This window comes from Melitaea cinxia, chromosome 27, assembly GCF_905220565.1.
Source record: "Melitaea cinxia chromosome 27, ilMelCinx1.1, whole genome shotgun sequence".
NCBI lineage: Eukaryota > Metazoa > Arthropoda > Insecta > Lepidoptera > Nymphalidae > Melitaea > Melitaea cinxia.
Window position 1 is genome coordinate 679,492 of NC_059420.1, and position 15,420 is coordinate 694,911.

At 36.5% G+C, this 15,420-nt stretch overlaps 1 protein-coding gene across 1 annotated transcript; it reads right to left on the reverse strand.

The window, feature by feature from the left end:
- Nucleotides 1-7,747: 7,747 nt before the first annotated feature.
- Nucleotides 7,748-9,582, reverse strand: LOC123666722. Its single transcript, XM_045600786.1, has 2 exons — nucleotides 9,343-9,582; nucleotides 7,748-9,009 (listed from the first exon to the last, which is right to left on the reverse strand). Exons 1-2 carry the CDS (start codon nucleotides 9,473-9,475, stop codon nucleotides 7,763-7,765), a joined length of 1,380 nt encoding a protein of 459 aa, XP_045456742.1. The 5' UTR covers nucleotides 9,476-9,582; the 3' UTR covers nucleotides 7,748-7,762.
- Nucleotides 9,583-15,420: the final 5,838 nt, after the last annotated feature.

A 15,420-nucleotide genomic window follows, 5' to 3' on the forward strand; every position in this document is an offset into this window, starting at 1 on the left:
GTGTCTAGGGTTAAGTTTCTCTAGACCTCCTAAGAGCGAGCCTATTGTGATCCCCACTGCCTTAAGCGACTCCTGGACATCGTTCGTCTGCAAAGTCACTTCGCCGCTCGACCTAGTCGACGAAAGCACCCTCTGAAGCTCACTCAGTTTTTCGTCCTGTTTCGCTTGCACTTCCTTGATGTCACGGATCCGCCGGAAAGGCTCCACCGTCTTGTACTCCAGCCAGGAGCGTACGGCTCTAGCCTCCCTCAGCGTCTCCACGACATCAGTCTGCGTTTTTTGCATCCCCGAGAGAAGCGTCTTTTTGAGGTCTGCTAGCTCTTTGGCATGAGAGCTCTTTCGACCCGCACAAGTTCTTGGGCGTGACGGGTGCGCTCCTTCTCGAGGTTGCACTTGTGCCAGCTGCGCGAGTCCGAGAGTGACAGGATCGTCTCGTATAGAGACCCTGCAAACACTCATAGGTGGTGGTTTTCGCCTCGCGTTTCATATTGCCGGCGCTTTCCAAGGCTTCCTTGTCGCGTTGTAATAGTTTATTGGCCACAGCCGTGACGTGGTCCATTTCAACTCCTGTTCCTCTCCTTGGAGTGGTGTAGAGGAGGAAGGTCCTCCTGCTGGTTTCGGAGGCTGCAGAGCCCACCGAGGACGTTTCAATGTCCTCCAAATCTGACAGCGGGGGCTCCGAAGCTGTGTCAGTGTGGACGACACTATATTCCGCGATGTTTTTCCGTTGGTCGCCTGACGTCGACGGCAGCGGTGTGGCAGGTGTGTTTGTGCCCGTTACATTCGCAAGCTTTTTAAGAACTTTTTTGCGAAGCGAGACCGATGATTTTGAAGTCACCGATGACGCCTCGGTTGCCTTTTTGGTGTGGGAAGACATTGTCTGGTAGCTACTTGCGTACTAGTTTATGTATAAATATATATGTACAGTCGACTACTACTTAAAAGACAATAATAAATTAAATTATTTAAATTATAAAGGTAGTTGGTCGGTCTTAGGGACTCACGTGGCGCAAGGATGTTGTGACGCCGATGTTGCAGTGGCACGAGGACGCCGGTGTCGTTGCTTCCACGTGGAGTACCAAGTTCGAAGGATGTGGTGACCGGTAGTAATAGATGGTGATGTTATTTGAAAGTATCCCGCTCCCAAGGTGTTGTATCCGGGAATTTTGTTGGAGCCAAGTTGTTCCTCTTCTTCTCCCGAGTCGATTGATACCAAACACGGCGTATCTATCCCTGCTGGTTCCGAAGATATGGCCCGCGGGGGGGGGGCAAAATCTCGTGGGGCGTTGATTTAGGGGGGGCCACAATTAGTGTGGGTGAGGGGGTACGTATCGGTGAGAGGTAACTCCTCAGGTTTTCCCCTCTTGAATGAGCCCCAACATTGAGGGTCTGGGGTGGCTGTTTTCGGGTTTACGCCAAGGGGTAGTTTTGGGGAGTAATTGTAATTTTTAGGTGGTGGTCTTCTAGGGGTAGGGGGTGGTTCCTAGGAAATTGGGGGTGTCATCAACTACTAATTAATAATTAACAAATTAAAAGAATAAAAAGATCTTATGTAAATAACTAAAACACACTTTTTATAAGATAAAACAAAAATATCCTTTTCTTCTTAAAATTAAAGTTAAACAGAACATAAAATAACAATATATTCCTAAAGCACTTTAAAAAAAAAAAAAAACAGAATGCTGTTGAGAAATAAAATGTTTCTTATATCATTGCACAAAATCCCAGCTTTTGAAAATAAGCGCTCTGAAGGGACTGATGATGCTGGTATACAAAGATATTTTAGGGAAATTTTGGATAACCTCGAAATAAACATTTCTTGTCATTCCAAAATTGAAGTGGATCGCATTTTCTATCAAGATATGGTAATTCAATATACTGTTTAACCATCATAGTTGCTGAAGTGTATGGAGTTGGGTTAGTACTAGTCTCCGTGATTTTTTTATCTAAAACTGTGTCGACTTTCCCCCAAAATGTCGTCTTTTCCCCAAGCAGTAGCATCAAAAGCAACTGAAGTAGTATGACTATTTGGGCTAGATGAAGGTAGGACTACTTCGGTGCTCATGTTTGATAACTCATTTATAACCCACATTTGTGCATTATTGGCGTTACTTTCTAACGTAAAACCTTTTTTTTAAAACGTGGGTCAAGGAAGGTGGCTTTTGATGCTGTTCTATTAGTCTCATATACTGCAAGTCGTTTCTCTATTACTGTAGAAAGTCTTCGTTTTAAATTCTTGACCAATTCTGATACTGGCGTCTTGTTTTCTAAAGCATTTCGTAGTCGAAGTACAAGAGGAATAACAGATTACAGACTTGGATATTTTTCTCCTGATAAAATCATAGTAACATTTTCGAAAGGGCGTAAAATTTCCACCACGTCTTCTGTCATTATCCATTCATTGGAATCCAGATTTGGCGGAGGTGAATCCAGTAGCGGCAAATTAGCAGAAAGAGATATTTTAACTTCCAATAGACGCTCGAGCATATAAAAAGTACTATTCCACCGAGTACGAACATCTTGCTTAAGTTTTAACGTATTTAATTTTAACTGCTCTTGCATTTTGAGTAAGCTATAAGAAGCTTTCGTGCTATATTTAAAATGCGAAACAATTGCTCGACATTCGAATCGACACAGACATCGAATTGTTAAAAAGCAAATATATTTGGATTCACACTGTTGTTATTTTCCTATTAAAAATTACACGGTACGCTTTTAGTCGGTCCACCGTAATATTGACTAAAAACACCGTATTTTTACCTTTGCAACACGTAATTCTCGATTTACATATGGAGACACTGCTACTATCATTGAGTCAACAATTTTATTTCATACTTAACAGGCTTAGGACTGTCAAATAAACGCCAGATAGCCCCCTTAATCATAAAAAGATATAATAAAACGGCCATAAAACAAAATGTTACTACTGTCGTATCATAAACTTAAGGTAGTTTATAGGTTGGCGTATTTAGAAATCGTTGGCTATATACAATTATTTAAATGTAAAATATTTACAATCATGTAGATATACATGTTATTTTTTCTTTATCTAGATACAACTTTTAGCCCTCGGATAGATGCGAATTTGCACTGATAAATAATAACTGTGCCAATTTCGATGACGTCATCTTCGATCTTCTTTCCGTCATCGTTTAGCCCGCTTTCGAAATTACCCGCTCGCAGGGTACAGATGTCGCCCATAGGTTCAGCTTTCTTAGCTTTTTTATAAAAAAATGTTTTTTTTCTTTGAAGCGACCATATTAGTTTTCTTTCCGCGCCAAGATTGTTTCCTGCATATATTTGTCCAATTCAACAATAACTGCAGCTTCATGTGACGTAGATGGCTAAAGATTCGGTGGTTGCTGCTGCAGTCTCCGTCCTACTTTAAATTTTAATGTTTGTAAGGCATTTTTAAAATTTATATCATTTATAAAGCCACGGTTCTTCAATCTAGGATCCAAAATCGTAGCTTCTGCATACATCTCATGACTCTAAATGTCCTGAATCTACGAAAAAGTTGTTCGTCCAACGTCGCTATTATGTTCTGAATTTGGGGAAGGCGACGACTATTATTTGCATTTAATATTTTTAACAAAAAATAAAAAATAAATAAATAATGGTGCCACCTTCGACAACGTCACATTTTTTTCTGTGCAAATTTCTGTGGTCACGTCATAGAAAATCATTAAGCTTGGTGTCGCTTCTTCAATCACTTGCCAGTCTTCGGAGCTTAGAACGAGGTCACTGCGAAGTAGCGCTAAAGTACCTACAACAGCCTATTTTACTGCTAATATTCTAGTCAGCATTTCGTATGTAGAATTCCAGCGAGTCTGAACGTCTTGTTTTAGCTTTAGGTCGGGGACATTTAACTGTTTTTTTTTTTATTTCTTTTAATTTGTTTTGTGCCAGCGTACTTCGCTTGAAATACTCAACGATTTCTTTGACTTGGGCCTGACAGGGCCTGCATGGCCGTGTTAATGCTGTGAGCTAAACAGGCTATATGGCGCAAGTTGCCTTTCTTTACAGCTGCGACGATATTTGCCGCCTTGTCGCTCGCTATCGCAGTTACTTTATTCGATAATTTCCATGTTTCAGTTTCATAAGTTCCAGGTTTAATAGTAAATTCTTGCATAGAAGGATGCGAATTCTGCGTACGCAGCAATCGAATTCTGACAGGAGCTGCTAGTGGCACTATATTTATTGGAAACACAGCTGCACCAGATGTAGTGGCAGCACCTGTAGAATGATCAGCATCTGATGCAGGAGCTGCAGGGTTAAAACTGTTGGAGTCTGCCTGCCTAGAACTAAAGGTACAGTGGGATGTTTACTCCTCATGTGTCTCCCAAAGTTCCCAATATTTTATTTTGGTATCGACAGCACTTGAGAGCAGTAGCAACATTTAGCTTTTTTAGATCCATCTCTCGGTGTCTTTTACTCCCGCTCAGTGCGTCAGCATCTCGAAAATGAATCATAAACTTAGTGAGCTAGAGGTATATTTGAAACGCAAACGAGCTGGTGAGAGACTAGCTCACTTGAAAAGATATGTTTCATTTATATCTTTCTTTCATGAGTTACCCAAGTCTATTTGATAACTTACAAGTAATCACCAATGCATGATCATTTCAGGTATGAGATTATGAAAGGATGACCAATTAGCATGTAGTTTGTATTCTAAAAGAAATCAGTTTGGAATTCCCGCGACAAAAAACATTACAATCTTTAAAGATTCTGTAGAATTTTTGGTGTATATGAGGATCAATCAGTAGATTCAATTCTAAAATTATTTAGGTAACAATTATTTTAAAATTAAAATAATTTATTAATTATTATTAAATTTTATCTTAAAATACATTACTAAATTGTAAAAAAAAAATAAAATATTTGACTCCGACGGCCTTACTTCTTCAGAAGACGGCAAAGTTGAATGAATAACGGGTATGGGTGGAAATCGGTAACATTTTCTGGATTCAAAAATCCCGATCTTTGTAAACTTTTACAATTTTAAGTGGATAGTCAGTACCAGTCCACACTACAAATAAACAAATGTTTTTATTTGCAATGTTAAGTTGGTCTTGTATTTGGTAATACCAATCGTGGTTTTTATTCAACATTACTTCGCCTTGTTTATCGATTTTGAAGCATTTTAATTTTAACTTTTCTAGAATTGCCGTATCAGGATCCATATTAAAAGCAGATATGGGCCACTTTATCTCAACAAGACCATCTTCAAATACTCCACCAGGTGTAGCTCCTAAAAAGAAATGCTCTGTACTTATAAATAGGCCACACTTTTCTATATCTATATTCATTTGATCGCTAAGTTGAGCTTAAGCTTTTGACTCGTTCTCCTTTCCATGTTTGATGGCAGGCATATGATCTAAATTATAAGAGTACAGTAATATTTTAACCAAAGGCGCAGAGTCTGTATTAGGGCGCCTCTTGCATATTTTAGTAAACTTGGATGCAGTCAATATGCATCTGCGCAGTTCTAGCCATAAGGCGCTTTCTGCTTGAAGAACAATATTGCGCTCAATTTCTTGGCGATTTAGTGTTTGTTGTTGCAAATTGGACAGAAAGATTGTCTTGGCATTGTCGTAATTATCGCAAGTCATGTCGGGACGTTGGCATTGACTGCCATATTGGCCATCTTTGCTACTAAATTGCAGCTGCCTGCGATAACGCTTAGAGCCTGTTTCGGTTCTTTTGCTGTTGGCCAAATGTCGTTTACGCTCCAAAGTTTTTAGAGATGTCCCGGGTGGCTTTTTTTAAATTGATTTATAAAGACTATACTGAGGGAGGCCTGTATTAAAAATCACAACAGCTGCGTAACAGCGTGCTGCATATGAGTCTTTAAAAGAAAAATTAAAATCAATAATTCGAAAAAAAAAAAAAACTAAAATCAATAATTCGTCTCCTTCTATTTCTTGAAATTCCTGAAAAATGAAAACCAGGAATGTAGATACCAAGTGTAAAAAAATCAATTATATGTAGCTGTATTACGAGTAACAAGAAAATACTCACCTTGTAATTTTGTACTGGTATCAGATTGATCCTGATAATCTATTGTTAAACTAAATATGCTTTCATTATCTTGTAGGAAATAAAGAAGTCTATAAATTATGCCGTAGCTCATAGATAATTTAAATCTGCACAAAAGAATTTAGCTAATAAGAATAATTAAGTATAAGTATAGTAGTATTGGTGACTATGGGCAAAACACATAAGTTCACGTTATTTTTGGCGTAAACTTGTGGAGGCCTATGTCCAGCAGTGGACTGTATAGGCTGTAATGATGATGATGATAGTAGTATTAGAAATAAATTATTACTACCACGTTATTTGTATTTCTGTCAGAATGCATTGTAAATTCTCTCGGTGGGTCAAATGTACTTTCCTTCTCCTGTAAAAGTTAAATAATCTGATAAATGTTCTTATATTATATGGTAGCAGTAATATTAATAGCGCATGAAATAAATTGTTTAGATAAAGTTGGGGAAAATTAACCTTTGGTAAATCAGAAACAATATTTTCATTTGGCGAATTTACTTGCACCTGCTGCATTTCAGCTTTTTGTTGCCTATAAATAGAAATATATGTTATATGTTTTTGAATAGAACGGAATAAAAAAAATGTACATACAAATATAAGTTCCCGAGAAACATAAATAGTCCTTTTTGAAGCTGTCATGTAAAATATATATATATATATATATATATATATATATATATATATATATAAAATACAAATATTAAAAAAAACCGACTGCATAAACATAACCGAAACGAAATAAACAAGCATTATAATTTAAAGAACTTCTATCTTTCTCGTTCTTATTCTTATCTATCACGAAATTGTCAAAAGTAGGTAATTTCGTGCGTATTGTTATGTAAATGTTTGTTAACTACAATATTACAGATTAAATCTTACCGATTAGCTTCTCTTTTGCGTTTCAAATTATCGGCTAAAACCTTTTTTTTTTTGGTAGCACCAAAAATTTTAATTTTTTCTCTTTTGCCCATTAATAAAAAAAAAAATAATTAAAATTTTCAAACAATATAATACGGCCAATAACTTTATTAATAACACCACTTTCCTCACAAAATATAACATCAAGGCGTTCACACCGGCAGCGCAAATTGAAAAAACCGGCATCATTAGATTTGTTCCAGCGAATCGATCTAACAAAGAACTTTACACGAGACTTTCTTCAATTTATGAAATAGTGGAAATAAGAAGTCTATTGTATTCGGTTTTATATCAGGATAGGCAAAGCGGGACGGGCGAGATAATTAATAACCAACTCAAGCTACGTGTCGACCATTGTATTATCCGTTCATCGTAACTTGACGCGTAATCTGATTGGTAGCACTGAAATTTGCAGTGTTGCATGTGTTTATACGAAAAGCGATCCCGAAATGTAGGGACAAGTCTAAAGAACCGGAATAGCATGTACATATATCTACAAGTAAGGGCATTAATTTCGTAATTCACTGTTACTACGATTACTACTGACGTACTTTTAAGTATACACAAGACTTATTAAGTGTGTGAAACATAATTAAAAATTTAAGTAGTGATTAAACTAATTTATTCACAAGATTTCATTTCTTATTTACAATTCTTGCTATTTTATTAGTTTAACCTCTACTTAAATTTTTGGATTTTTCCCACAACTCGGTGATAGTGTACTCTTTAAAATTATTCATACATCACTAGGAGCATTCAGGATAAATTAAACAAAACAGGGTAAAAAATAACCACTTTAATAATAATTATGATCAATAAGGTGTAAAGGAATCATATCTTCTTCAATGTTGCTTGAATGCTCACTGTCACTATCACTTTCTTCACTACCAACCCACAATAAAAAGCGATCGCTTCCTTCGTCTATTATTTTATCTTTAAGTATGTAATCATCTTCAATTTTTATTACATGAGAGCACTCTTTTTTCCAAATATCATTGCTTATTGAGCCAAATGATTCTCGTATAAGTGATTCCACTTGATCATCCCTCTGGCCCACATTTTTTTCTGCAAACCGTCTCTTCATTACACTCCATACTAATTCGATCGGATTTAAATCTGCATGATATGGGGGCAGTCGTAAAACATCATGACCATGTAATTTTATTAATTCGTCGGCTTTATATATAGGCTCTGGTTTATTTTTTTTAATTAATTCATACAAAACATTTTTTGTCAAATTTGGTGAAAACAACAGCCCCTTGTTTTGAAGCCACTCTACCATATCTGCTTTGAGGCTTGTCATATTAGGGCTTTTATTTGTTTGCACAGTATGATATGGGGCATTGTCCATCACAATCACACATTTAGGTGGCAGGTTTGGTAAAACTTGTTTTTCCAGCCATTTTATAAAGTTATCGCTATTCATGTCGTCATGGTAGTCGGATGATTTTGTTTGCGATTTGAATAGCAGTAATGCTTTATTAATGAAGCCATCTGTAGTTCCTGCGTGTGCAATTATCCATCGCCTACCCATACCATAATCTCTGACCAATGCACCTTCTTCAGACTCTGACTGCCAACATTTTTGCACACTATATGACGAATGTATAAAAGTTTCGTCTAAATAAACTATAGTCCGCCCCTCTTCTCGGTATTTTTTAATTTCACTTAAATAATTAAATCGCCAGGTAGCTATATCTGTTCGCTCCACTAACATTTTTCGTTTTGATTGACACTTTTTATATTTATATCCAAGTTGTTTTAATATTTTCCATAGTGTAGTACGCCCACCTTCAAAATTTATTTCCTCTCGTAATTCGACAAGTAATTTGTTTAATGTAGGGATTTCTTTTCTTACAGCGTAAAATGACATAATTTTTTGTCGAATTGCACTAGCATCGAAGTCATCAATCTTGATCTTCTTATCGCGATTTGGTCGCGTCTTTCCTGGTGTCGTTACTTTTGACGGACCAGGCACACCCGAAACAGAACTGGACTCTCTTTCTTGTCTCAAAATCCTGGTCACAGTAGATTCGGATACATCTGTAATCATCAAAAAAAATAAATAATAATGCAATTTTATTTTACTAGATACTTAGTTTATAAAATTAGAATATTTTAGTAAAGCGACGTTTTAAGCATATTTGATTACTTACGAGTAATCAAATATGCTTAAAATGCAGATCACGACAAACTTAAATGAGCCTCGATTCAAGTTGGTAAATTACTTCCTTAAATAGGTACAAATAGGTTAGGTTATTATATTATTGTTAATTTTAGTATCATCTATGAAATGAGATTAAAGAAATTAATAAAAAAAATGTCTCGCCACTATGGGCTAATTATCTTTTTAACTGGTAACCCTATAAAACATACCGGTCATGGCGGCAACTCGGGCACGAACTTGTTGCAATGGAATAATCAGCTTGTTCTCAGTCTTTTCTTTCTCACAAAATGCGTAAACTTGAAGAATAGTTTGTCTTTTAACACTTTTTACCACCTTCGGCATTTTTAACACTCAGATTAACTTATTATAAACCAAAAGAGCACACAAACAGCAAGCTATCAAACTGAAAGTAAGATGGCGACTGAGGAAACAGTGCTACCAATTAGTCACGCGTCAAGTTACGATGAACGGACAATATTCCAAGTTTAGCCCTTTTACATGGTGACAGGTGACATAAAGTTGCCATGATTACAGATCACGACATGCCCCCTTTTATAGAAATTTTGAAGACTTTTTAAAGTACTAATTTTGACTCTATCAGACTTGACTTGAAGTGCATGGAGCTATCTCTTGACCAGTACAATGATAAAAATTAAATTAATTACTCGACTAAAACTTTAACATTACAATTTATATAAACTATTCTAATTATAAATTTAGTCTATCAGGAGGTTTAATCTCCTTCCACTTGAACTATATCTTATTTGAGACGTATTACTGGCAATTGATATATCACACATTTCTGGCAATAGTTTTACTTAAATTACTTTCATTTTCTGACACAAATAAATTTTCATTATCGGGTTCTTCTAATTTCAATTGGACTTGACATACCTTCACTTGAGGGTGACTGAAAATTATCATTATTTTCTTGACTAGTTAGACATTCTTGAAAATCCATTTCGACTTAACATTTTTCTTTACATTTTTACTAACATCTGACTTATGACTAACATCTAACTTAAAACTACTTAACTTTTCTACTGGACTCGACAAAGTATTATTACTGACATTTATGTTACTAATAACAAAAACCTATATACCTTACGTTGTTAGTTAAAAATATATTTTTGAAATATTAACTTGACTGCCACGCGCGTAACATTTTCCGCGGCAGACAGCGCATTCGGTGCGCGTTGACGCCCGGCATACGAAAGATTACGAATATTGGGTTTCAAAAAATTTTTGTTGCAATATTTGTAATGACGTCTCTGATTTTGATTGATATGTTGAACACAATTTTTCCCATATTTGTTGAGCGGTCTCACGTTTGACACTTGTAAAATATTTTTATTGTTCAGTTTTGTTACAATTATAGATTGTGCCTTTGTGTCACGTGTCGGCCATTTTTCATCTTTTCCGTCACTCAAATGGGATCCGTTTACAACTCCAAATATTCTTTGTGCTTTTAATATTACACGAATTTGAAACTTCCAAGACATCCAGTTCGATAACCCTTCTAATATCAATAAATTTTGGTTTTCTGAAGTAGCCTCCATTTTATCTGTACTGTTTACCCGGCCCGTTCTTTCTTCCCACCACGCTTTACCGCGATATTATAACTATAGCAATCCAGTATTCTAAGATTTCGCAGAATATATGTGTAGGGATGGAAATAATGGAATAGCTTTCTCTACTCCTTGCTTATAAGATATCGCTGGTATTATTACATCGTCAATGAATATCAGGACTCCTTCCTCAGCAATCTGGTTCCTAAAAATAGAATTGGTGAACCGAGTAAAATAGATACGCCAAAATGTGCACGGGTGAATTCATATTGTCCATTCTGTGTTACAAATGATGTATACTTTGTAAACTTTTCATTAATTTTTAGGTGGAAAATGCATCTTTCAAATCTAGTTTACTATAAATCTTTGCTCCTAGTAATTTATCAATGTGGTCTTCTATTATTGGAAGCGGAAATTCATCCTTTACTATTTTAGCATTAACTTTTCTGTAATCCACGCATATCCTTGTCGAACCATCTTCTTTTCTCACCAGTACTAAAGGACTCGCATATACTGAATAACTGGGTTTAATGGGTTTACTTGATCATCTACCAACTGTTGTTCTTTGATAGCCAAACGCCTTGGTCTCTGTGCTACCGGAACGTCATCCTTCATAACAATGTGCATCTCAATAGGTGCCTCCTTTGTTTGAACAGGACAATATTTTTTCACAAGATCCCGCACTTCAGTCTTTAGCTTCTGATCTGGCACATACACGATTGGTTCTTCTGTAACACCTGTGACCGAGCAATGTGATACACTACCATTCCCTTGTGACCAAATATTCACTATCCCTTTATTAAAAACAAGTTTTGTGTTTTGCAGAAATGGCTGACCTAAAATTACTTTATATGGCATAACCCCTTTGGGCACAATATAAAATATATAACTAAAGCTGCTAACTCTTGCTATAAGTAATTTCGATAACATTTGCTTTGTAATCTATGTAATTCTGTGTATTCGTACGTTGTGCCTTGTAAGACGAATAATAAAGTAAAGTGGGTTTTATGAGTTCCTTTTATTGGTTTAACACAAAAAAAGCAATTTAAACCTTCGTTACAATATTTAATTATACAAAATAAAAATCCTACATATGTGTTCGAACAGTGGAAGTGCATTGTATAGAAAACACTTGTATTGGTCTAAAGAACGTTTATTTTATATTATTTTAAAACTATTACAACAAACAGTGGATTTTACTCTACAGACACACAAGAAGAAGAGACAAAGTATAAAATCATAGACACAGTGCAGTGAAGACATCATAGATTATAAAACATTTATAAAAATCGAATGTTGCCTTATTTTAACAAATCCTTTATTTTCTGCACTATCACAAATATAACAGTATTTATTTTTTACATCAAAGAACAGAACTTCTCCTAACCGTTAAAAAGTGCCGTATAATTGCTTTTATGGGAGCGCTTAGACCAGCAGGCATCAGCAATAACATTAATTACTGCTATTCCACCTATCACTCTACCTTCTTCTATCGCAGCCTATCTTTCACGTTCCGCTGCATGCGCCATAGTCTGTTGAGCAGTTTTTAAGTTATAGTGTTTGCAGTGGGATGTTAATATCAAAGCACAATTTCAACACTATCTTCTGTCTTTATTGAACTAAGGTTTTTAATAACATACACAAATAATAATAGCAGTATATAATATGCACAAGAAAACAAACACTATAGTCACAGAAGGAGAAAAATTATTGATAGGATGTACAGTTCGTAAGCTAGAAGCACTATAGGATATTTAACAATACAAGCAATCGGTTGTAAGCGACACAGGCTTCGCGCGGGAGTGCGGATCCGGACTTGGCTCGACGTTCCCGAAGAGCCAGTGTCCACCAGGAATTTGGTATTTGATATGCGGTCGGTGACGAAAAGACGACCTATGGATAACGGGCAATCGTCGGTCGTCATTATTGACTGCCCGTGGAGTTTCCCGCCTTTTTGTAGTCGCAGGGCTTGACGCAGTAGTGAGCTCTTTCCCCGAACTTAGCGTGGCACCAGCATATCGGGTAGTTTTTGTAGCTGGAGTTGAACCGACTTCTCTGCCGTAAAGGTAGACGTCGTCGTCCTCGTGGCCTAGAACGACTAGTAGAACCACACGAAATGCGAGTATATTCTTCCAGCTTGAGTGTGAGGTACTGGACCATCTTCTTCAGCTCTGCGATCTCATCAGATACGTCGGAGTGATGTACACCACGGGAGGACGCAGGGGCGACGTTACATGGCGAGGTCAACTCCTGTATGCGATCTGCAAGATCCGCAAGCTGCTCCAAGTGTGTCGGTTGAGATGCCAGCACAGTCTGGATGTTGTGTGGCAGAAGATTGCTCCATATTGTCCGGATGAAATCTTCTGGAACGGAAGGTCCTGCCAAATCTTGTGTCTTAAAAACTGTGAAGGCTTTCTATCTCCAAGTTCTTCTTGAGTGAGCAATTGCTTGATCTTCTTTTCATGCGAAGCAGAAATTCGCTTGATAAGCTCAAACTTTATCCTGTCGTATTTATTCTTTGCTGGGGGGTTAACTATTATGTCCCTTACAGCTTTCGCGTATTGCAAATCAAGGTTATTCATCACTTGGGTAAATTTTATCAAGTCATCAGTGTCATATTATGACTATTGAACTGACCTTCAATTAGAGCAAACCACAGCTCAGGATCTTCAGGTGAAAATGATGGTACGCTAATTTTTAATTTGCGCACGTATTTACTTTCACTTTCTTTGGAAACGCGCACTCTTTGTGCGCGCCGCACAGTGGGACAGAACCGTGCGTACCGTCTCAAAAATCTGTAACTTTTTTGTTGATTGAAGTAAAGTATTCAATTCGGTGAAGTATACATACTCATACCAGTTTCTTTCTAAATTAACATTATTAATATTAATTATATACATATGACACGACTCACTATCGCTGGACTCGCTTTCTTGAATAGCTTTTACAGCGTCTCTTGCTCTGCATTTTATCGCAAAGTGGTTCATCTTCCCGTATTTCATACACTTCTTTTCATATGCTGGGCATCTTCTTTGATGAAATCCACATCTCGAACAGTCAAACTTCTTCTCAGCTCGCTGTCCTTCTTGTTTCTTATTCTTCTCTGGATATCTATCTTCTGTATTTCTCTGTTCTAGTCTGTGTCTTGAATCTCGGTCTGTTCTGGTATATCTTCTCTTATCTGTTGGGTTTCTTGTTTCCCTTTCCGACACTGATCCTTTTCCATTCTTCTTTCTTACACTCTGTACTGCACTCGTCCCTGGTTCGTTTGCAATTTTCTTGATTTGTTCCTCTGCTAGTTCTGATGCTTTACATATCTGGATCGCTTTACTCAATGTCAGGTCATTTAGTAGTCTATCTTTCAATCTCTTACCTAAAATTCCTGTTACTGTTCTGTCTTTTAACATTCTATCCAAAAGATTTCCAAATTCACATTCTGTGCTTGACTTTTTTATGTCAGTATAAAAACCATCAAAAGTTTCACCTTCTTTCTGGTTTCTTGTAAAAAACAAATGTGAATTAACACTTTCGTTTTTTCTCGGGATAAAATACTCGTTGAATTTAGTTATCACTTTTTCATAATTGTAGGCCTCATCTTTAGCAAAGTCAAAAGTAGCATGTATGTCTTGAGCTTCCTCAGCGCATGCAGTGTAATAATAATGCCGTCTGGACCTCACTGGATTCACTATTAGCACCTGACACTAATCTATATATTTCAAATCTCTGCAGAATTTTTTTATACTCTTCCATGGACAGGTTTTTTAAGCCCGTAGGGGTTTTTAATCCCTTTATTCCACTTGTTTTTGTAATTTCTCTTTGTGCAGACTCCGCCATTTTGTACTTATCTTGTACGTCGTAGAACTCAATAGGACCAGTATACAATTATTAGTTTATTTCACGAACCTGTTTTTGTTTTTTTTTTTTAATTTCGCAGCGCCATATTATGTGTTTATTAATTAAACATCTTTAGTGTCTTCAACAGATTTATTAGTTTAATTAAACTTACATTACAAGCTTAATCAGACAGTGGGTGCTCTCTCTGTCCTTCTACCGAAGTGTCTAGATTGATTTCATGCCATAAACTATGAACTGTCAACAATATTCAACCATTGACTAGCATGTGTATAACAAAAACTATCATTTCTACTGTTAGAACCTATTTTTATGCGATTAAATCTTTTTATAAAATTCCATATATCACTAATGTATCTATTAATTGAACTGCATAAATTTTTCCAACGTTTCCTTTTTCCTTCTTTAATAATCCTCTTTTTCTTAGCTTCCATTTTTTTATAGTTAAGATAATTTTCCATATTCAAATTCCGTCGGTAATTACTTAAAGCTGATTTACAATCTTTTACAGCTTTTGCACAAATGTCGTTCCACCAAAGGGGAAGGGGCTTTAAAGGCCTTCTACACGGTCGGGACCGACCGCCGACCGTCGTGTCCCTGGTCGGGTCAACCAATTTTTGTATTCATTCTACACGGTCGGTGGTTGACTCAATTTGTCAGTTCTTCTCTGGTATTTGAAGCGATGGCTCCTTGCCTTTCAAAGCAACAGAGGGTGGGTTTAGCAATAACTTTTTTATGCTTAAGTGAAGAAAAAAAAAAAGAACGAAAAGAAAATGGATGAAACAGTGGCTCAAAGAGCGAATTACTTTGAACCACCTTAATATTTTACGAATTCTTGATTCTGATGACTTTCTGAATTTTCTAAGA

Excerpts from the sequence above, each read along its gene's own strand:
- LOC123666722 (XM_045600786.1), bottom strand. The coding sequence starts at position 9,475 with ATGCCGAAGGTGGTAAAAAGTGTTAAAAGACAAACTATTCTTCAAGTT. Across the intron at positions 9,010-9,342 it reads CCGAGTTGCCGCCATGACCG|ATGTATCCGAATCTACTGTG; the intron begins GTATGTTTTATA and ends TGATGATTACAG.